This window comes from Lithobates pipiens, unplaced genomic scaffold (assembly GCF_037356315.1).
Source record: "Lithobates pipiens isolate NorthernLeopardFrog02 unplaced genomic scaffold, aLitPip1_a1.2 Scaffold_23, whole genome shotgun sequence".
In the NCBI taxonomy this organism is placed as follows: Eukaryota; Metazoa; Chordata; class Amphibia; order Anura; family Ranidae; genus Lithobates; species Lithobates pipiens.
Window position 1 is genome coordinate 202,106,571 of NW_027507785.1, and position 22,296 is coordinate 202,128,866.

At 40.7% G+C, this 22,296-nt stretch overlaps 1 protein-coding gene across 8 annotated transcripts in view; it reads right to left on the reverse strand.

Annotated features, from left to right (window-relative positions):
- Positions 1-22,296, reverse strand: part of NTNG1 (netrin G1) — a 411,337-nt gene that overhangs the window by 57,307 nt on the left and 331,734 nt on the right. For 3 of the 8 annotated variants that reach the window (XM_077452777.1, XM_077452779.1, XM_077452778.1), the window contains one exon: positions 2,585-2,752. The exons of the other annotated variants lie outside the window; for them this stretch is intronic. In XM_077452777.1, coding sequence (XP_077308903.1) covers positions 2,585-2,752 — 168 coding nt within the window. The remainder of the gene's footprint in view (positions 1-2,584; positions 2,753-22,296) is intronic. 8 annotated transcript variants of the gene reach the window in all.

Consider the following 22,296-nt stretch of genomic DNA (forward strand, 5'->3'; position numbering starts at 1 on the left):
TAATATTACTATTGGGTTAACTTGTTAATGTAACACATATTTTGCACGTAAACTTTATTATTATTACAGCTTACCTTCCCAGCAGTCTCTATTCCTTGTTGCTGTCTTCCCTGTGATTTTACAGAGTAAGGTAAATGTAACTAACAATGGTAGATTCTGACACTTCTCTTGAGAGTCTGCTGACTAGGTGTCTAGTCGATTTAGCCAGATATTTATTGACAGATCTAAACGATCCAGACACTGGACATTCCCATTGCCATTGCCAAAATATGTAATCAAGCGCACATCATTATCAACTCCATCAGCAACAACACACTTATTATTTTCTTAAAATGTGTAGGCTAAGCAGTGTAAATAATAATATGCAAAGTTTGACTTTTTATCAAAAGTCAGTTCCTAAGCTCACGCGCCCATTGTTCATGACTGCTTTCATCACTGACCTACGTCTACCACTCTGAAGAGAGCAGTGGCACATAACTGTCCCAGGAAGGACTGAGGTGTGTTTAATATGCAAACTTTCACTGAAAGCCTGGATTCGCAATCTGTACACAATGAGGGAATCAAAATCAGCACCCAGAGGGGGAATAACTTAAGCCCAGTGCACAAGTATCAAAATTCATCTGGTTTAACCGGAAGCATTCAACTTTCAGTATGTGTGTACTTTTCTCTGTTCAACAGAAAGTGATCTAATTTCCAGCTTTTGTCGAACGGTCATGCTGGCATTTAATCAGCGCTTGCAGCCATTGGCTGTAAGCACGGATCTGAATATTCTGGCGGGGGTAACCCCTCTGTTAGAATACAATAGCTCAGTGGGAGAGATCACTATATCACGCATTATTGTGTTGATGCATGGATCTGTCAATTTTGTTTTGTCCAACCTGCTAGTTGAATAGAACAAAACTATGAGGCTTATTTAATCAAACTGGAATTGCAAAATCTGGGGCAGCTCTGCATAGAAACGAATAAGCTTCCAGGTTTTTTTTGTCAGAGCTTAATTGAACAAGCTTATTTGCTATCATGCACAGCTGTACCAGGTTTTGCACTCTCCAGTTTTAGTAAATCAACTTCAAAATGTGTATACCCTGCTTTAGTCTGAGTGGACATTCTAGTGAAGATTTTTGGTCTTCAGCTTATCACTGGTGAACTGTTTATAATGAATAACTCATACGTGGAAGTAGTAGGCACTGGTATCTATAAGAAAAGGGCTTGCTTAACGATTTGAGCAGAACAACTATTGTAGTCCTTGATGCTCATCATCATCATGTGCATTGACAATTGGGGGTTGATTTACTAAAGGCAAATTGGCTGTTCACTTTACAAGAAAAGTTGCACTTTGCAAGGGAATATTCCCCAGAGCTTAGTCAATGAGGTTTAGCTCTGCTGATGTCTGTCATCCAATCATGAATAAGCAGAAATGCTGTTTATTTTTTATTTTCCCTGCATATGATTAAATGTTTTTTGCAAAGTGAAATTTCACCACATTCACAAAGCTCTGGGAAAAACTACCTTGCAAAGTCTATTTGCTTTTAGTAAATCAACCCTTGAAATGTGTTACAAAACCCAGTACCCTGCATTCACAAGATCTGGCCTCCCGTAGTACACAAAACATGGAAATGCAATTATTTTAGTAAATATACACGGCTATATCCCTTTTCTCATCAACAGTTAGAGCAGTCTTGTGACTTAAATCAGTGTTTAGCCAAGCACTGGTTAAAGCTTGTAGGAGGAGTTTTTTGACTGACCTATGAGATGGCAAGACCCCTGGCCCTTTGTCTGGACAGTGCTGATCACACCCTCCCAAGAAAACAAAAAACCTCTCTAGCAATACACACCGAACTGAGCATGTGCAGCCTGACTCCATAGACTCTGTGTTATCAGGAAATTATTAGGAGTCAGTGGAAGGCGAGGAGGAACAGAGAAGCCAGGATCAAACAGCCTTTTTACACTCTGCAGAGGATTAACCCCTTAGGTTCCACAGTGAGTATAACAATCATGCTTTGCTGCATATACAGACTGATTTTACTGTTGTGGATTTAGTAACAATTTAAGGAGTCAGTATACTACTGGATTTAAATTAATTCCATATGTGTGATAATTAATCACATAATGCATGTTAAGTTAAACGATTTACCTGTAGTGCCAATAACTAAAATACAAGGTGTGTATATGAATACAGGGTATCTATATAATGATGGCACTGCACCCATAGATGGATATGTTCTTAAGTGATTAATAAAGGTAGCTTAATGTATTTTTTAAATATACACAGCTCTAATAAATAAGTACAAATGTATGGAGTTTAAAATCACCATTACCCTTTGAAAAAAAACTGTCATATAAAAGATACTACCATGCCTCTTACTATTTTGTGTGGATATCATCAGGATTTTTCTGTCCTAGTAAAATCATTAGTTAATAATAGATACCTAAACAATTACCAACAAAAATATAAGTATTATTGGACAAAACATATGTGAAATAGCACAATTGCGAATTCAATATTATGTAGGCACCCATACCCCTTAATGTCCATCCCGCCATGCATACATTTTTTCTGGCATGTGAGCCACATTCAGAAACTGACCTATGCATACATTTACATCATCCAGTTTGGCAGACCCATTTCTGTGGAAGCCTTTCTTGCACTTTTCACACTGTTGGCCATGAGTGTTGTGTCTGCAGCCCACGCAGACCGCCGTGTTTACAACCTCGATGTAAGTGCAGCGGTTGGAGTGCCCGTAGCAATAGCAATCTTGTGAGGAAGTAGGTGAGGGGAGAAAGAGAGAAAGAGAGAAGGCATGCTTGGTAAGGATTGTGTGTGGGGACAGGGTGGTAAATGTCAGCATGATGTTGTGATACTGAAACTTTAAGGGCATTCATTAAAATAATATGATGATGACTGAAGCCTTTTCACACTGAACACCATGCTGAAATCAAACAGAGTTGCCTTAGGATTCACCAAGGGTGCTACTATATGTGTTCTAAAAACAGCCCCTTGGCAATAATAGAACTTCGACAGGTACACAGTCACCATAATATGATAAAATAAAGTATATAGCATTTTACAGCTGGTCTGAAAACATCCACAGTAAATTGTAGATTCATTATGTACTAGTTTTTCAGTGCTGGTAAAACATTCATATTCTTCTTTCTCTTCCCCTAATTTGGGTTATAAAGTATATATAGTATTACTTTACAGTTATAAAAAGCAGAAAAAATGGGGTGTTACGTTCCTGCTACCACAAGCCATGCCAGAACATGTTATTTTATAAACCCCAAACCCCAAGCATATCAAAATGATGAAAATGTTATGCACGTCATTTATTCAAAATGCCATTTCTTTACATCAGGTTAAAGTAAATGTTAACGCCTGTCTGGTGATTATGGGTAAAAGCTTAATTTTTCTTTTGCCTGTGTTTTATATATATGAGTCTCAGTAATGACAGAAATGTGATCTTGTCACTACACCAATCATCTTTATTGGATAATGTAATGGAACCATCCAATAAAATATGACAGCTACTGAACTATTTCATGGAGAGTTGAGGGTTTGGCATTGTTATGTACAAATGAGCAATGACATTTTACTATAGCTAAGTAGGTAACTGGTTTTACATTTCTAGTTTTTAAATATAATTTGCAAGAAGGAAAATTCTATTATATTATTTTTATACTAATCTTCCTTTGTAATAGGTACATTGGAGTATTTAGAAACAGGTATCAGTAGCAGTGGCAATTCTAAAAATATATCTTCTCTTTCGTGCATATTTCAGGTGATAAATGTGCAAAATTTTGGTAATAATAATAATAATATCAATCTTTTACCTGGCATGAACCTGAAAGCATTGAGTTTTTGCCCATTGTACACTGTTTGCAGACCAATAAAGGCTGTAAATAAGGTCACATGAATTGCACAGCAAAGCAGATGAGGATCATGAAAGAAATGAAAAAAGAAGGTAGACACGGATTCAATGAAGTGAAAGCAGCAGGCACAATTAGGAGGAGTTTGTGAAATAAATAAAATGTTTTCGCATCCAGCAGTCATTTTATTTTATCTCCCAAATATCAACAGCAGACAAGACCCTTCTGTCCATTCCTCTTCTCTACCCCCTTTCCCTAAACAATATTCATTGACAACCTTTTCATGGGTAGACTATATATGTGTAATAGGATTTAAAAATTAAATTCAACTGTATTTTGTACAATTTTAAACCAAAATGCCTAATGAGCAGTCCTGCAGCTGTCAAATATCTAATTTGCACAAGTTAATATTACATTAAAGGTATATTGCATCCAAAGGCTCATCATGCTAGGCCACTAAGAAGAGATTTTTTCTTTTATTGTGTGACACTAAAATTAATGACAACCTAATATTGACTGAATTCACTTTTACAACTTATTTGTCCTTTTCTGCCTAATAGTTATGGTACCTGTGACTTGGCACCCTAAAGTTGAATAATTCAGTATTCAACTAAATAGGCAAATTGTTCACTTACTGTATACCTGATGGTCTCTGTACAATCTAGCTACAGTGCTTGAAAACATATTCATACCCTTTGAAATTTTCCACATATTGTCATGTTACAACCAAAGACGTAAATTTATTTTATTGGGATTTTATGTGATAGACCAGCACAAAGTGGCACATAATTGTAAAGTAGAAGGAAAATGATAAATGGTTTTCAAAATATTGTACAAATAAATATCTGAAGTGTGTGGCATGTGTTTTTTATTCAGCCCCCCTGAGTCAAAACTTTGTAGAACCACCTTTAACTGCAATTACTGCTGCAAGTCTTTTTGGGGATGTCTCTACCAGCTTTAGAGAGTGAATTTGTTTGCCCATTCTTCTTTGCAAAATAGCTCAAGCTCTGTCAGATTGGATAGAGAGTGTCTGTGAACAGCAAGTTTCAAGTTTTGCCACATATTTTCAATTGGATTTAGGACTGGACTTTGACTGGGCCATTCTGACATATGAATATGCTTTGATCTAAACCATCCCATTGTAGTCTTGGCTGTATGTTTAGGGTCTTTGTCCTGTTGGAAAGTCAACCTCCGCCTCAGTCTCAAGTTTTTTAGCAGACAGGTTTTCTTCTGAGATTGCCCTGTATTTGGCTCCATCCATCTTCCCATCAACTCTGATCAGCTTTCCTGTCCCTGTTGAAGTAAAGCATCCCCACAACATGATGCTGCCACCTCAATGTTTCACGGCGGGGATGGTATGTTCAGGGTGATGTACAGTGTTAGTTTTCCGCCACATGTAGCGTTTTGCTTTTAGGCCAAAAAGTAACATTTCGGTCTCATCTGACCAAATGGCTTCTCACAGACTGCAAACTGGACTTCTTATGGCTTTCTTTCAACAATGGCTTTCTTTTGGCCACTTTTCCATAAAGACCAGATTTGTGGAGTGTTTGACTAATAGTTGTCCTGTGAACAGATTCCCCCACCTGAGCTGTGGATCTCTGCAGCTCCTCTAGAGTTACCATGGGCCTCTTGGTTGCTTCTCTGATTAATGCTTTCCTTGCCTGGCCTGTCATTTTAGGTGGACAGGTTTGCAGTTGTGCCATACTCGTTCCATTTTCGGATGATGGATTGAACAATGCTCTGTGAGATGTTCAAATCTTGGGATTTTTTTTATAACCTAATCCTGCTTTAAACATCTCCACAACTTTTTCCTTGACATGCCTGGTGTGTTTCTTGGCCTTCATGATGTTGTTTGTTCACTAAGGTTCTCTAATAAACCTCTGGGGCTTCACAGAATAGCTGTATTTATACTGAGATTAAATTACACACAGATGGACTCTATTTACTAATTAGGTGATTTCTGAAGGCAATTGGCTCCCCTAGATTTTAGTTAAGAGTATCAGAGTAAAGGGGGCTGAATACAAATGTACGCCACACTTTTTAGATATTTATTTGTAAAAAAGTTTGAAAGCCATTCATCATTTTACTTCCACTTCACAATTTTGTGCCACTTTGTGTTAGTCTATCAAATGAAATCCCACTAAAATATATTTATGTTTTTGGTTGTAACTTTACAAAATGTGGAAAATTTCAAGGGGTATGAATACTTTTTTAAGGCACTGTATATGATTTGCTTATCAAGGTGTAATTAGCATCCAACACCCATGTGCCCAATATCTTTGTCTAGTCTTACATGCCTAATCAGAAAAGTGAATCCATTAAATGGGTTTAACTATATGTCATTCATTTGTTGCATTCATACTGTATGTTTGCAAACAACCTTGGAATATTGAAAGCTACAACATCAGAACATGCTGCTGTGTATTATGTTGCATTAGAACACCATGCAGCTGATTCATAAAAAAGTGAAGCAAACGGGGGAGCAGTTGCCATAGTAGCTGAAATGGTTCTTGTTTGATTTTCACAGGTAATGAAAGATAAATCCTAAATAGCTAACATGAACAGTAATTCCAATTTTCATCAGTTTTGCTTTGCCCCAGTCTTTAAAAATTGTCACAATAAGTTAAGGGAATGGGGAGGGAGGAGCGCGAGCTAATAGAAAAAACAAGACTCTTTGTTGCTGGCCATCTTTACAACGTGGACCATTTTCGTTCATTCACATCCAGCATTGAAAATTCACTAACAGAATCAGTCTTGCTGTAAGCAGTATAGTACATTGGGCTACGATGCATGAATCATCAACAACATTTACTGTGTGATATTTCCAAGAAACACTGATGTTTCAACACTGATGAGGCACAAATTGGAAAATGCTACATATAAAAAAATGGCTAAACAAAGCAACACTTTATGAGTAAGCACTATTCAGCCAATCTGTGTGTTCCTATCGACGCAGTACGTTATTCTTTTTCTGACACCATTCATTTTTCTTGCATATATAGACACAGGCAGTAAAAACTATTCTGAAAAATTAAAAAATGATTTATATTTTAGAGACTATTAGAGAATAATATACTGCTCCACCTCTGATAGCTGACTTTTGTGCTATTGCTGGTATATTGCTGGTATCTGCCCAACATTGAGACTTCTACTGACTTCTGTGGGAAAGTCAGCATTGAGCCTGGGTTCACACTATTGCGAACACAGACATCGCATCGCCGTTGTGCCGATCACATGCGATATCTGTGAAATGTAAGTTCAGCCATACAGATGTATGGCTGAACTCGCATTGGATTTGCATAAAGGTGCAGGGACTTTTTTCTTCACATACTGGAATCAGATTCCAAAAAAACGGAATCATTCAATCTGTTTTGTTGTAATTACCTGTGACTGGCCAAAGCTAATCACATGGTGGTGTAGTGGTTAGCACTCTTGCCTAGCAGTACAAAGGGTCACTGGTTCGAATCACAACCATGACACTACCTGCCTGGAGTTTGCATGTTCTCCCTGTGCCTGTGTGGGTTTCCTCTGGGTACTCTGGTTTCCTCCCACACTCCAAAGACATGCAGATAGGTTAATTAGCTTCTGTCCAAAATTGGCCCTAGTATATGAATGGGGACCTTGGATTGTGGGCTCCTTGAGGGTAGGGACCGATGTGAGTGTGCAATGTACAGGGATAGGGACAATTGTAGACAATCACTCAGGATGGACTGGTGTCTTTATTCAACCTTACTAACTATGTAGGTACATATGGGCTGTGATTGGTCCTGTCTGTACCATGTGATCAAATTGACCAATTACAGCTAGAAACACAATTGTACACAAAGGGTGGCATGAAAGGAAGCCATCCATTGTGTACAACTCTCATGTGACCTGCTGTGATTGGTCACAAGGTACTGGCAATGAGACGGTGCACTGATTGGTTATCCCCCACGTACGCTGGACGCTGCGTAGCCCAGTGGCTGCAGGATCAGCGCATCCTGACAGGACGTCATATGATGTTCAGTCAGGATAAAAAGGCGGGAGAAACTTTGACAATAAAACCTAGAAGCTGATTGGTTTCTATGCAGAGCTGCACTTGGATTCTCCAGTTTTAGTAAATCAACCTCAATCTGCCCTGATCTGTTTACCATTCAGAACAACATTCAGAATTGAAGCCAGACTGGAGAGGGAATGGGGAAAGTGGAATCAAAGCTGAACTTATTTTATTAGATAATATAAAGGAAAACAGTTTCTTTATTTTTAATAGTATTTTCAGTGCAGCACTGGAATATTTGTAGTGCTTGTTTTTTTTAAATAATGAAGTCCCCTGAAAACCTCCCTATCTCAATAAGTTTTCCAGGGATATGGACATAAAAAAAATCAATCAGCTCCTCTATTGTGCTCGCAACTTAGATGGTAATACTTTGCTCTCAAATTCTACTATAGGTTCAGGTGCCTTATCTAAAGGAAGCTGGTGTACATTTGCCCCCCCCCCGCCCCCCATGTTTGGTATTCCTGCAACGAGGTTTCATCCAGTTCTCAATTGTTCATGCTTTATTCTGTATGGTGTGAGTTTATGTTTTGCATATTCAGTTACGGGGGATCAGGGTAGAACAAATTTTTCTATGCCTTTACTACTCTTTTACTGTAATATATCCTGTACTCCCTAAAAGCACTGTTATGCACTCTCTATTGTATGTGAAAAACGTAAAAAAATATACTGCGCTATACTATGAAAAAATATATAAGTGCAGCTGCTACATACGAATGTGACAAATATTCATGTGAAAAGGAAGAGTAAAAATGTATTTTTATTTATATTAGTGCTACATTTTTACTCTTCGTTCTCTATTGTATACATTACTTACTCAAAATGTTCAATTCAGGTGACATGTGACACTGTCCTGTCACTTTTGCCATGTCTTTGTATTGTTACTTTTTACAATAAGTTCTATTGAAAAAAATAATAATTATGAAGTCTAACACTGCTAAAACGAAGGCAAAAATGTATATTAAGGGAATGGGATTTCTTCTACGTGAAGCTCTAAGTTTATGCCATATTTAACAGGTTTTAATCTAAAGACAAGTTAAATAAATAAGTAGGTATTCAACCACATTGAACACCAGCATTAAATATATACAGAATATCTAATATTGCATTCTGGTACAGTCAGTGCACGGCTTACCTCAAGACATCTACCTAAGAGCAAAAACAAATCGCTAATTAATTGCAAAACTAAATTTACAAACCTACCAGCTCTCAGTCATTACTTCTGTCTTGTTATGTCAAGAATTAAGTTTATTGATTTGGATTACACTCTGCTAGACATACACAGTGCCTCTATAGAATTTTTCTAAAGGTTCAATTGCCAAGGGGAGTATTGTAAAATCCAGCAATTGCCACTTAATTTAGCTTAGTTACAAGATTTTTTTTTTATGTTCCAAAGGTTAGAAGACAGGCAAACTGAACTCTTTTGAACAATTTTTAAAAGTGGTGAGGAGAATGGCTAATGTGTATTTTCAAAGGCTTTCTAGCCAATTATTACTAAAGGACGATGTTCATTTTCAACCACAAAACTCAAAAGCAGCACAAGATACCTTACGTGAAGTACTTGATGTTGTATTTAACATCAATAAATTAAACACTATCGACTGTATAAGTGTTCCACCCATTTTGTTTATATTGTCAGACATCTCAGACTTTACAAAGGTTGTGTCCTTCAAAGAGATTATTGTATAGTAAAAAAATCAGCAAATTCTTCTATAAGCTCTATCTCAGTAAGCATGCAAAGGATATATGCATCTCTGTGAATATCATTACTATCATCATTAGTATTAATTATTATAATTTGTATGTCTGTTGTTCTTTTAAGATATTATTTGACCAGAAAAGCATGTGAGAATACTTGTGGACTAGAGAAATTAAGATTGATTTCAGAAACACTGGGCAATTATCATTATCTCTATGGGTTAAAACCAAAAACCTTTGTTTATCCTTTTTGCAGGTAATGGTCAATCAATCCATTTGGATTTGATGTCTTTGGAGTCCCTGTCCTTCCCTGTAGACACAACACCCCTGAGCACCTGTATATTCTAAAGCAGGGGCCCCCAAACTTTATACCTCTGACCTTATGGAGACTGAAATGTGGCCAGTGGGAGTAAAAATGCCCTGGACTAGGTCAGTGGGAGTAAGAAAATAACTGAGGGTTACTGAAAACTGAAAGTAAAAAATAAGATAGCACCTGTGGTTATTGGAAGAAGAATATTGCTCTATCATTGTTAGTGGGCATAATAGTGCCCCACTGTTGGTGTCAGTGGAAGGTATAGTGCTCCATTGTTGGTATCAGTAGGAGGAATAGTGCTCTGTCACTGGTGTCAGTGGGAGGAATAATGTCTTATCGGTGGTGCAAGGGAGAGGAATAGTACCCCATCATTGGTGTCAGTAAGAAGAATAGCACCCCATTGTTTGTATTGGTGGGAGGAATAGCACCCCTCATTAGTATCAGTGGGAGGAATAATGCCTCATTGTTGGTATAAGTGGGAGGAATAGTGCTCTGTCACTGGTTTCAGTGGGAGAAATAGTGTCTTATCGTTGGTGCAGGGGGGAGGAATAGTGCCCAATCCTTGATGTCAGTGAGAAGAATAGTGCCCCATTGTTTGTTTTAATGGGAGCATTAGCACCGCTCATTAGTATCAGTGGGGGGAATAGTACCTCATTGTTGATATCAGTGACAATAGCAGAACCCTATCATTGGTGTCAGTGGGAGGAATAGTGTCCCATTGTTAATATCAGTGGGAAGAATAGTGCTCCCATCCTTGGGTGTCAGTGGGAGAAAAAGTGCTTTATTGACGGTATCAGTGGGAGGAATATTGCCCCATTGTTGGAGTCAGTGGAAGGAATTAAGTTCCATTGGTGACATTGGTGGGAACAATATTACCCCTCCATTGGTGTCAGTGGAGGTAATAGAGCCCCTGCTTGGTCAGTTAAAGCCAAGCAAAAATGCTGCATCTGGGCCTCCAGCAACAGTTTAGGGACCACTGCTCTAAAGCAAGAAGATAAGTGATAAGTGTTCACTATGAATGTGCCTGTACAATTTACAGTAATAAGCATACAACACACATATGCCCAATACCAGGGGAGGGCTGGGCCAGGGGGCAGGGATGCAATTGCCCCCTGGGCTGCTCTGATATGCGGTGGCAAAGGCTGCTTTGTCGTCAGCTCAAAACCGCAACATGCACAGTTCTTGAGCTGGCCGAGTCCAGTACTGTGAGCCAGCGATGTCTTCATGTCAGGGCTGACAGTCTGTGTTACACAGCACAGCCCCGCCCAGCCCCTCCCTACTCCACACCATTGGCTGGCAGAGGCTGGACCTGCTCTCTGCTCAATCTGAGCAGTTGGCTGGAATCCAGTGAGGCTCCTGGGAGGCTGGGACCATCCAAGTAAGTGAGCTCCTCCTCTCTCCTCCTCTCTGCAGCCAAAGAGTTTTTTTCTAGCAGCCTGTGCCAGTACCTTGCCCTCCTAGGGCTAGGTGGTATGATGAGGGCTCTCACTGACATGCTGCAGTTTGGCTGCAGTGCTGGTGTACTGGCAGTCATCCTGCATGTTGCCTCTGGGACATAGAGGATGCACATTTTTACTGCATGTTCTGAAAGTGCTCAAAACGTCCTGCATGCTGCATGTTTGGTGCACTTTCAGAACATGCAGCAACAATGAGTAACCAAAAAGAAGTCTGAGTGGGTGTGACATCCGCCAGTACACCCGCACTGCAGCCAAACCGCAGCACACCAGTGTGAACCTAAATGCTTGTATTCACTTGCAGCAGCCACTGCCACTCCTCTGAAAAGTGATCCATGCTCAGGTCACTTTTCAGAGGCATTTGACAGGCAGTAAATAGTTGATATCACATTTCATCCCTGCCTGCTTTAACCCCCCTAAATGCCAATCCCTGCAGGTAATGACACAGTTCACTTTGAACTCCACCTTATTTCCATTACTCTCTGTAGGTATTAGATGTGGTCTCACCTTTTTGTTTGCACATCTAATACCAAAGGGTACTTTCACACTGGGGCGATGTGGGCGGTAGTGGTACAGCGCTGCTCGTTTTAGTGGTGCTTTATCATTGTTTTAGTGGCGCTAGCGGGGCACTTTTAACCCCCACTAGTGGCCAAAGAAAGTGTTACATTCATTTCAATGGGCTGGGCACCTCTCCCAAACCACCCCAATAATGCTGCTTGCTGGACTTTTCAGAATGTCCTTCAAGCGCACCGCCCCAGTGGGAAACCTGGGGTGGCATAAGAAGCGCTTTACAGGTGCTATTTTTTAGCACTAAAATGCCTGTACAGCGCCTTCAGTGTTAAAGGACCCTAAAGAGAGTTCTAGAAATAAGGTGGAGTTCAAAGTGAATTTCTACACCTAAGTGGAGCCCCCCTTTCAGAAGATTTGAGGATATTATTAAACCCAGAGACTGGTGGACTTAGGCCACAATAGACAGATTGAAATTCTGCCGGTTCAGCAGACATTTCAATCTATCTCTGTGCAGACTGAATGTACAGAATTTGACTCCATCAACTGACAGTACAACCAGCGTGTCTTTATGTTTTTTAGCGATCAGTGCTGGCTGCTATAGCTGCCAGCAGTGATCACTGTATTCTGATGGCTTGGAAACTTTCACCTCAGAGCACACACCGACACACGGCTCTTACGGAAGCTTGGTAATTCAAGTTCTGGGCTTCATAACATCATATCCCTGCCACTCCTAAACCTGCTTCACTGCAGCACCAGGCCCACAATGCCCTTAATCTGGCCTGTGCTCCGGCATGCGCCTGCATGTGCATTTCTTACTATCCGCAATTGAGACAGGAGGAACCTGCACCCTGGTGAATCTGGTGTTCATGCCGGGGAGACAGCAGGACTTGCGAGTTTAGCCTGCTGCGCTCACTGTGACTCTCAGCTACTCTGCTTGCTTGGCTTGCCTAGTGGTGTGGTGCTCACTCACCAGAGAAGCTCCAGACTCCACAGGTAGTGCTTAGTGTTGTGGCAGTGACAGCACAGTCTTTAGTCTTCATCTTCCTGCAGTCTCATTGGTCTGTGTACTGGGTGTGGGGAAGGGGCAAGCTCTTTTTCTCAGTCTCTCTTTGGGCAATCATGCAGTCTCTTTCTGAGAGACTGCTCCATTCTCTAAGAGACTGCTCCACTTCACACTGCCTGTACAGAGACTGACTGCTTCACAGTGCCTGCACAGAAAGTGACTGCTCTCTCTGTGCAGGCAGTGTGAAGCGGGGTCTTTGCAGGCAGTGTGAAGTGGGGTCTCTCTCTGTGGAGGCAGTGTGAAGCGGTCTCTCTCTGTGGAGGCAGTGTGAAGCAGTGTCGCTCTCTGTGGAGGCAGTGTGAAGTGATCTCTCTCTGTGGAGACAGTGTGAAGTGGTCTCTCTCTCTGTGCAGGCAGTGTCAAGCAGTCTCTCTCTCTTTGGGGCAATGTGGAGCAGTCTCCCTCTCTCTCTGTAAGGGGAATGTGGTATAGATGGGTGGTGAGCCGATTCAGTGGTTCAATGGGCCACTTGACTGGACTTGCCCCCCAGGCCTAAGGCTGCCAGCACTCCCCTGCCCAATACCCATATATATTCCCACATGGGTAGTCAGAAATGTCTGATCAATTTTTAGATGCTGAAAGGCTGTGGAGCCTGAGACATCTAAATTTTCTAGAACCTTTTTTTGATACATTACATTTCAAAGGTCAATGAAAGCACACAGGAAAAATAGTAATACTTTTAAAAGACAATTATACCCTAATTGTTTTATAGAAAAGCATATTGTCCACTACCTCTCCCAGCTTCCTGCTTAAAGGATTTGTATACTGCTTAAAGGGAAGATACTGTGCATTTTATCTAGCAAAGTATTACTATTGCACTTTTTATCCTAAAGTAATTGAAAAAAAAAATTCTCCCATATTTTGTAATTGTAGTACATGCAGTTATTTGTAAATTAATCACCAGAAGCTAGCTAGATTAGCTGCATAGAGAGTGCATTTTTTCAGTGTGTCCCCCAACTCATTGACTTGCATTGAGAAGAGCAGTAAAGCATTGCTATTGTATAGCATTACAAAGCAGAAAGCAGTGCCTGTATATGTAATAAGCAAACATATCATTACACATATACATAAAGAAAAGATTTTTAAAAATAAATGCATTTTTCTTTTATCTATATCCATTTAACTAAATATATTACAAAAAAACCCAATGAAATGACTATACATTCCCTTTAAATGGTAACTACACTTTTATGTAAAATATATAGCAAATAAAAGATAATGAAATAGCATATACAATTGCTACACAAGTATTGTTGTGATTTAATGTTATTAAAAATAATTCAATCTGCAGTTGGGTAATATTCTGTAAAATTAAATGTAATATGGCAACTTATGCCCCGTACACACGAGCGGATTTTCCGTCTGAAAAAACTTGGATGGTTTTTCCGATGGAATTCCGCTCAAGCTTGGCTTGCATACACACGGTCAAACAAAAGTTCTCTGAACTTTCAACCGTCAAGCACGCAGTGACGTACAACACTACAACAAGCTGAGAAAATTAAGTTCAATGCTTCCAAGCATGCGTAAAATTGTTTCCAAGCATGCGTAGGAATTTTGCGCGACGGAATTTGATCGGGATTTCCGATCGGAACTTTCCAACCAAAAAATTGAGAACCTGCTCTCAATCTTTTGCTGGCGTAAATTCCCCCAGCAAAAGTCCGATGGAGCATACACACGGTCGGAATTTCTAACCAAAAGCTCACAATGGACTTGTTGGGGGTAATTACCGATCGTATAAGATAACGGGGCATAAGAGATAACTGGTGTACAGAACACTCCCAGAAATGCCATTTCCTGCTAGTGTGATTGGCTTGCTGATTTTCTCAGAAGTCTGCACTAAGAAACAAGTCAAATTTTAGTCACCCCCTGTAATAGAAATGTAAGTTTTACATATAAATATAAATATATACAGTACCAGCTCACGGGACAACTGTCAGAAATGTACATTTTGGTGAGATACTCCCCATGGACTAAATAATTCTAAATTAATGCAGACACTGCTGCTCTCCTCTTTAGAACACAGAAACTACACCAGCTGATTATAATAAATCAGTCACTCCTATTCAGAATCAGTGTGAAATTACCCTGGTAAAACAAAAAATTTTTTTCTTCACAGCAACTATATCTGTGACTAAAGGGAGGTTAACTAACAGTTTGGAACCGTATGCAGTTATTTAAAATGTTTAGATTTAATTATACCTGCATGCTATGCTTATTATAGATTTTACTGAAGCTTCAGAGACTAAGCTTTGCCTATTTCTCCCCATGTAAAGTGGCAGCTGGAGCTGGAGTATAGCACATTCCAGCACCTAGTCCAGAATTCCTGAAGCATTCGGGTGTGCATGTAACTGAAAAGAAGTTCCAGGGAGGGAATGCATATGTATTTGTATACTTCAAAAGCCTTTCACCAGCTGCCATATAGGTGCTCACCATGTAAGTGCAGTAAATTAAAAAAAAAATGCCCCAACAGTTTCAGAGGCAAAGTAGTAGCTTGAGTATGAGCACAAGACACTCAAGAGTTCCAGTTCACTAAGTTATAATGCAGGTGTTTTTAGTTCCATAAAGCTCAGCAAACAATTTGTCAATAGTTGTGTATTTAGAATGCAGCCATCATGTGTGAGAATGCTGATGCCGGATCTCTGGTATCAAAAAGATTGTAGTTCACAAAACAGAGTGCCAAAGTTTTCCCTATGTATACCAAGCACAGGATTACAAGGCCTTGTGGTAAACGACAGAGCAAGGTCCAAGTATTTGTGGAGGTTTGCCAACAACTTATACCAGTATGTTCCTTCTTGTGGTTTGAATGTGAGCAGTGATGTGGATTTACTAAAGGGAAATAGACTGTGCAATTTGCAAAGTGCAGTTGCACTCTGCAAGTGCAGTTGCTCAGGAGCTTAGTACAGCATACCCCACTTTTGAGCACACAATGGGGTTTATTTACTAAAGCTGGAAAGAACGAAATCAGCATAGAAACCAATGAGCTTCCAGGTTTTATTACCAAAGTTTAATTGAACAAGCCGGGATTGGAAGCTCATTGGTTTTTATGCAGACGTGAGCCTGATTTTGCACTTTCCAGCTTTACTAAATAAACCCCATTGTGTACTTAAAAGTGGGGTATGCCTGTAAATGAGCAGAAGTTCTGCTAACTTCCATCATCCAATCCTGTGCAAGCAAAAATGCAGTTTATTTTAATTTTCCTTGCACGTGATTGGGTATTTTTTGCAAAGTGAAGGTTTACTTCATTTACTGAGCTCTGGAGCAACTTTGCGAAGTGCAGTCTATTTGCCTTTAGTAAATCAACCCCAAAGCGTGATTGAAAAAAAAGGGTATGTAAGGTATGAAATGATTTTGATATCTGAAAAAACACAGCTGGTATAGAAGCTGTAGAAAATATCAACTCAGCATTGAAATCAGCCAGTGTAAATGGGACTGCATTTGTCTCTTCATTGATAGATGATCATGGTATCATTCATATCATTTGAGGTTAAAGTAAAAAGCCAATTCAACCCTAAGCCTCTTCCCTCCGGCAATAAACAAATCTGAATGATGCAAAGAATTGATGTAATTGCCCTTTTCCAATTTTTGGACTGTGGGATTATTATTATTATTTTTTTCTACGATAATCTGATAACTTCCTGAAATGCTGGCTTGCTTTCTTCCTCTTAGATATTCTGGATGGGAATATCAGCGGCCTTTTGCAGACCTTCCTGATGATCCTTTATGTGAAGGACCAGCCTTTTTGTACACTTGCTGGAATGCTTTATTTTTTATTAACTCATTAAAGTAATCTTTTTCACATATGTTTACCATCTATAAGACTACAGTTGGGGATTCATTTGATGGTATCCTCACAGTTCTCCCCCTTTTTTTCTAAGTATCTCACATTCTATGAAGGAGCTGGATGGAGTCCAAATATTTTTCTTTTCTTGTGCCCCTCCCCCATTTTATTCTGTGCTTTCATATTGCTGTCTTGGGCACCTCTAGGCAATCACATCAACGAATGTAGCTCAAGTAAGCATTTTAGGTCGGGCTGAATAGGATGCACAATTAATTACTGCCAGCCACCATATAATGATTACTTTATTTGATTTATCATATTTGTCTTCCTTGTGAAAACTGGGTGCATTTCCATGTGAGGCTTCCCCACCCCCCCAGTGGGCAGAAAGACATGAGCTCTGGCACCTTGACTCCAAGGATTTCTGGCAGCAAGCAGTAGCAAAGTTTTTCTCATTTGGATTTTACATGATACGGTTCTGTGTCTAATTTTCTCTACCCATACAGGTCAGTAACAATACACACTGGGGGAGATTTACTAAAGCTGGAGAGTGAAAAACCTGGTGCAGATATGCATAGAAACCAATCAGCTTCCAGTTGTTTTGTCAAAGCTTAATTGAAGAAGCTGAAGTTAGAAGCTGATTGGCTCCCATGCACAGCTACACCAGATTTTGCACTCTCCGATTTTAGTAAAACTCCTCCATTGTGACTAGTATGTACTGTGTCTATGGATAATTTATCTAATGGTATCCCTTTAGTTGTAGATAATGTAACTACTTATAATCAATTTTCCCTGAAGAAGGAAGTTCTAACATGTCTATTTTGAAAAGCATTGGGTAATCTCCATTCCTATGAGTTATTGGCTGACAGAAGTACATAGTTATCTGTCTCTATCTATCAACAAAATTGTTGGAACCACCTCAATTGTTTTAACTTTGTATACTGATTACTATTTTAATGTGAATCACTAAGGTTTATTGTGAATTTTATACATGAAGTTGTTTATGCCCTAAAAATCCCATTAAGAGGTTTTGTTGTTTTAGTGTTCTGTATTTAGGGGGTGGGCATTCTATTCCCCCTTTAAACAAAAATTGACCCCTAATGTCCAGGCAGGGTGTCCATCGTGACATAGGATTACAGGCCATTAGGATCATGGGCTAGGTTCCATTCATCCTAAAAGTTCAGGGGGGTAGCAGGATAAAGCATTGTTTCTGAGGGGGGGGGGGGGCACTGCCAGAAAGGAACTGAGTACTGCATTGAAACCTGCATTTTGTTACTAAATCTAAACTCAAATTGAACAAAGATATGTCACTTAAACAGGAAGTCCCAAACTAAAAACGTATTACAGTTTTTTTATAAAAAGGGTCTATTCTGAAAAACATTTAAACGTGCCCCTCCGATGAAATCTGCAAAAAAAAAAAAAAAAAAATAAGGTTTGAATTCTAACTGAAAAATCGCCATGTAATATGTAAATTAATTTTAGATGCCCCTGATATTAAGGCACAGTTCGGGAGAAGTAATATAGTGTAATAATCCTATTATAGAAAGCATTTTCTTGGGATGGAAAACAGACGCAAGCCGGCTCTTGTCCATAAGCTGAGGTCAAAATGTTGTATTATTTCTGCTTACTATAGAGGGATTGGATCAGGCTGTTTGCACACTGTTAGACTGCTTGAGAATGACAGATACTGTACAGCAGATCCTCTAACCTCTGCAGTATGTCCTTCCCAATTACCACTTAACGAGAAAAGCTCACCCTTCTATGTGCTGGCACAATTTAAACAGCCATTTAAACAACAAGGTGGAAATGTACAAAGAAAATCAAAGTGAACTTGTCATTGACTGAATAAAGGGCTTACTCTACTAGGAATTTCAAATGTGAAAGTAAATTTTTTTTTTGAAAAGTGCTAAATTAACACTGACACCATTTGGCGTGATACATGATTCTAAATAATTATAATGGCAGCATCCATGTTACAATGCTAAACTATACTGGTAATGTTTTCAACTATTTCTTGTAACATATTTTATTAACATGCAATACAACAGTTACACAGTACAGATCACATGTTGAAGTGCAGGATTACAAATCGTTTTGTGATAATGTAACAAATACTTTACATTCATAATGGGCGTCAAAACCCGAACAGTAAAACAAAGTGGTCACAGAAGAATATGTTATAAAAAATTGCACAACAAATGTATGGAAAGGAAGGTTATGGGTAAGAGGATACTTAGGAGCGAGGAACGAAGCCTTCCTGAGTTTGAGGGCCGATCCCGAGTAGGGATCATGGTACTGCGTAGTGGAAGATTTTCAGTGTGGGGGGGGTATAAAGAGGAAAGGGGAAGAAAAGAAAGAAGCAGGAAAGATGGAGTGGGGGTAGTGGAGAGGGGGAAGGAGAGTGGACAGGGGGGGGGAGGCTGGCCGGTCCGCCCGGGCGCGGGGGTCCATGAAGAACAAAGTTTCGTACAATGGTGAACAGGCTATTTCAGCAGTCCAATGCGTCTAAGTCAACATCAAGAGGCAAAAAGTGATCAGCCATGGTTGCCAAATTTTATTGTGTCTGGGGAGGCGGTCAAGGAGCTTGGCCTCAATCCTGCAGTGAATCATAGCCTGTGTTACTCTATTCCTAAATGCGGGCAAGGGTAAAGTAGTGGTCTTCCAGGCGTGTGCTATGGTTTGTTTCGCTGCGGTGGTGAGTTGGAGGAATAGTTTTAGCTGATTACGGGTGCAGCACTCGGGAGATTTGTTAAGTATAGCAAAGATAGGATCTGGTTGTAATGCGAATTTAAACAGAGTAGATGCCATTTGGAACACCGCCTCCCAAAACTGCCGGACTATCGGGCACGTCCACCAGATGTGCAAGTGGGTGCCAATATCAGTGCAGCCCCTAAAACATAACGCTGAGTATCCTGGAACGTATTTGGCGATTCTAGCTGGAACTAGGTACCAGCGCATTAGCACTTTAAAATTAGCCTCAGAGGCAACAACATTTTGAGATGCGTTTTTGGTATTAGTCCAAATCTCGCTCCAGGTGTCAGCGTCTAGATCTCTAGAAAAGTCAGTCGACCATCTCATTGCATAGGCTGGAAGGGAAGGGGGGGGGGGGGAGTGAGGTGGGCATATAGTTGTGATATAATGCCTGGGGCGTGTGGGTCTGAATCACATGTCTTTTCATAAAATGATATGTGGTGTTGAGTTGGACTGGGTTTAGGCAGGGATTGTAAGAAATGTAGGATTTGGCGATAACGGAAATATTCCGTATGGGGGAGGTGATATTGATCATGGAGATCCTGGAAGGTTTTTGGTAAACCACCCTTCAAGAGGTCTGAGACTCTATCTATGCCTGCTCTGGACCAGGCTACAAAAAGGCCCGGCTCCTTGAAAGCTGGGGGGAAGAGCGGGTTACCAAAAATAGATAGCAATGGGGAGTGTGTAGATATGAGTGTGGAAGATTTGCGAGTTACGTCCCAGATTTTCAAAGAATGCACAGTAACTGGGTTTGTAAGAGAGCCTCTCTTGGAAGGGGGTAACCAGAGTAGGTTAGAAATGACAATAGGGTGGACATCTACAGCTTCGAGGCTAACCCACAGGGGAACTTCTGATTTAGCATGATAAAGAGCTAGTTGGGCTATCTGAGCTGCTCGGTAGTAATGTGAGAAATTGGGCACCCCTAGGCCGCCCTGTGTCCTGTGGCGGAAGAGTACGGATCTAGCGATTCTCAGTCTGGTTGGTTCCCATATATACTTAAGAGTTTTATTTTGTATAACACGATGAAAATATGGGGGTACCGTGATGGGAAGGACCCTATAGAGATAGAGTAATTTAGGTAGAAGAGACATTTTTATTGCTGTAATTCTACCCAGCCACGAGACACAGAGCGGTTGCCAAGAAGCCAAGATACTTGCAAATTTCCTGAGTAAAGGGAGGTAATTCGAGCAATAAAGGGAGGACGGGTCGCTTGTCAGTTGGATGTCCAGGTAGGGAATAGAGGACGAGGACCATAAAAAGGGGAAGTTGCTTTGTAGCCGCATGAACTCGTCTGTTGGCAGGGACACATCGAGGGCTCTGGACTTGGCTTGATTAACTTCTAGACCTGAAATTGTAGTGAAACTATCTAAAAGTTTACAAAGATTAGGTAAAGTGGTATGGGGGGCTGTAATGAAGAGCAGGGCGTCATCGGCAAATAAGCATAGCTTATGGGATGTCGAGGCTAGTTCGAGGCCGCGTATATCGGGGTGTGCCCTAATCAGGGCCGCCAGGGGCTCTATCGCCAAGCGAATAGGATGGGGGAGAGGGGGCATCCCTGCCTTGTCCCCCGTTGTATAGGGAAGGGTGAAGAGCGCGAGCCAGCATATCTAACGTAGGCTTGGGGTTGAGCATACAGAGCGTCTATCCAACGTAGGAAATGGGGGCCGAAACCCCAGCGTTGTAAAATGTAGTGAAGGTACTGCCAGGATACCGTGTCGAACACTTTACGTATATCGAGCGAGAGCAGATGCATAGGGATATTTCTAGATTTTGCTATATGCTGGAGGAGAATCACACGACGGATATTATCACTGGCCTGTCTCTGAGGGATGAACCCCACTTGGTCTTTATGTATCAGTCTACCTATACACGGGTTCAAGCGTAGTGCCAAGACCTTAGCAAGGATCTTGACGTCTACGTTGAGCAAAGAAATGGGTCTGAAATTGGACCAAATTGAATGGTCGGAGTTGGGTTTGGGGATCATAGTAATAATGGCTGTCAATGTGTCCCTGCCAAGAGACTGGTCTTGAAGGAGGGAATTAAAGGAGTTAGTTAGGAGCGGGGCTAGTATGTCAGAGAACTTTTTGTAATAGGATGCAGGTAGGCCGTCGGGTCCGGGGCGTTTATGGGGTTTGAGGGTTTTAATGGCCGCCAGAACTTCAGTCAGGGTAATGGGAGCTTCAATAGAGTCAAAATTTACAGAAGATAGCTGGGGAAGTTGTAAAGGGTGGAGCAGAGCGTCAGCTTGGGAGGTAGAAAAGGGAGTTTTGGCTTCGTATAGTTTAGACAATTGAGTTCTGAACTCAGAGAGGATTTTGGCGGGGTTACTAGTGGGTCCCCTTTGTGATATTCAGAGTCTAATGGGCTTGTAAGATTTCTCGGGATTCTTTAAGCGCATCGCCAGAAAAGTATCGGGCTTGTTGGCTTTGGTATAGGCTATGTGGGAAGATCTACGTATTTGCTTGTCAGCCTCTTCAGTCAAAAGTAGGTCCAACTCTAATTTCGTTTTCTCAAATGCCAACTTATTGGAAACCGTGGGGTCGGATTGGAAACAAAGGTAGCGTTGGTGGAGGGTAGCCTCTAGCTGGCAGGATCTCTCTTGTCTAATCTTCTTGAGGTGTGAGGCGACAGATATACATGTGCCTCTGATGACCGGTTTATGGGCCTCCCAGAGGAGGGTGGGGGAGATGCCTGGGGTAGTGTTATGGGTAAGATATTCCGTGAGTGCTACCTGGATATCCAAGCAATATGATTGATTGGAAAGGAGAGCTTCGTTCATGCTCCATTCTCTACCAGCGGGTGTAGGGATGATGGAGGAGACAGTTGTGATCGTAGCGC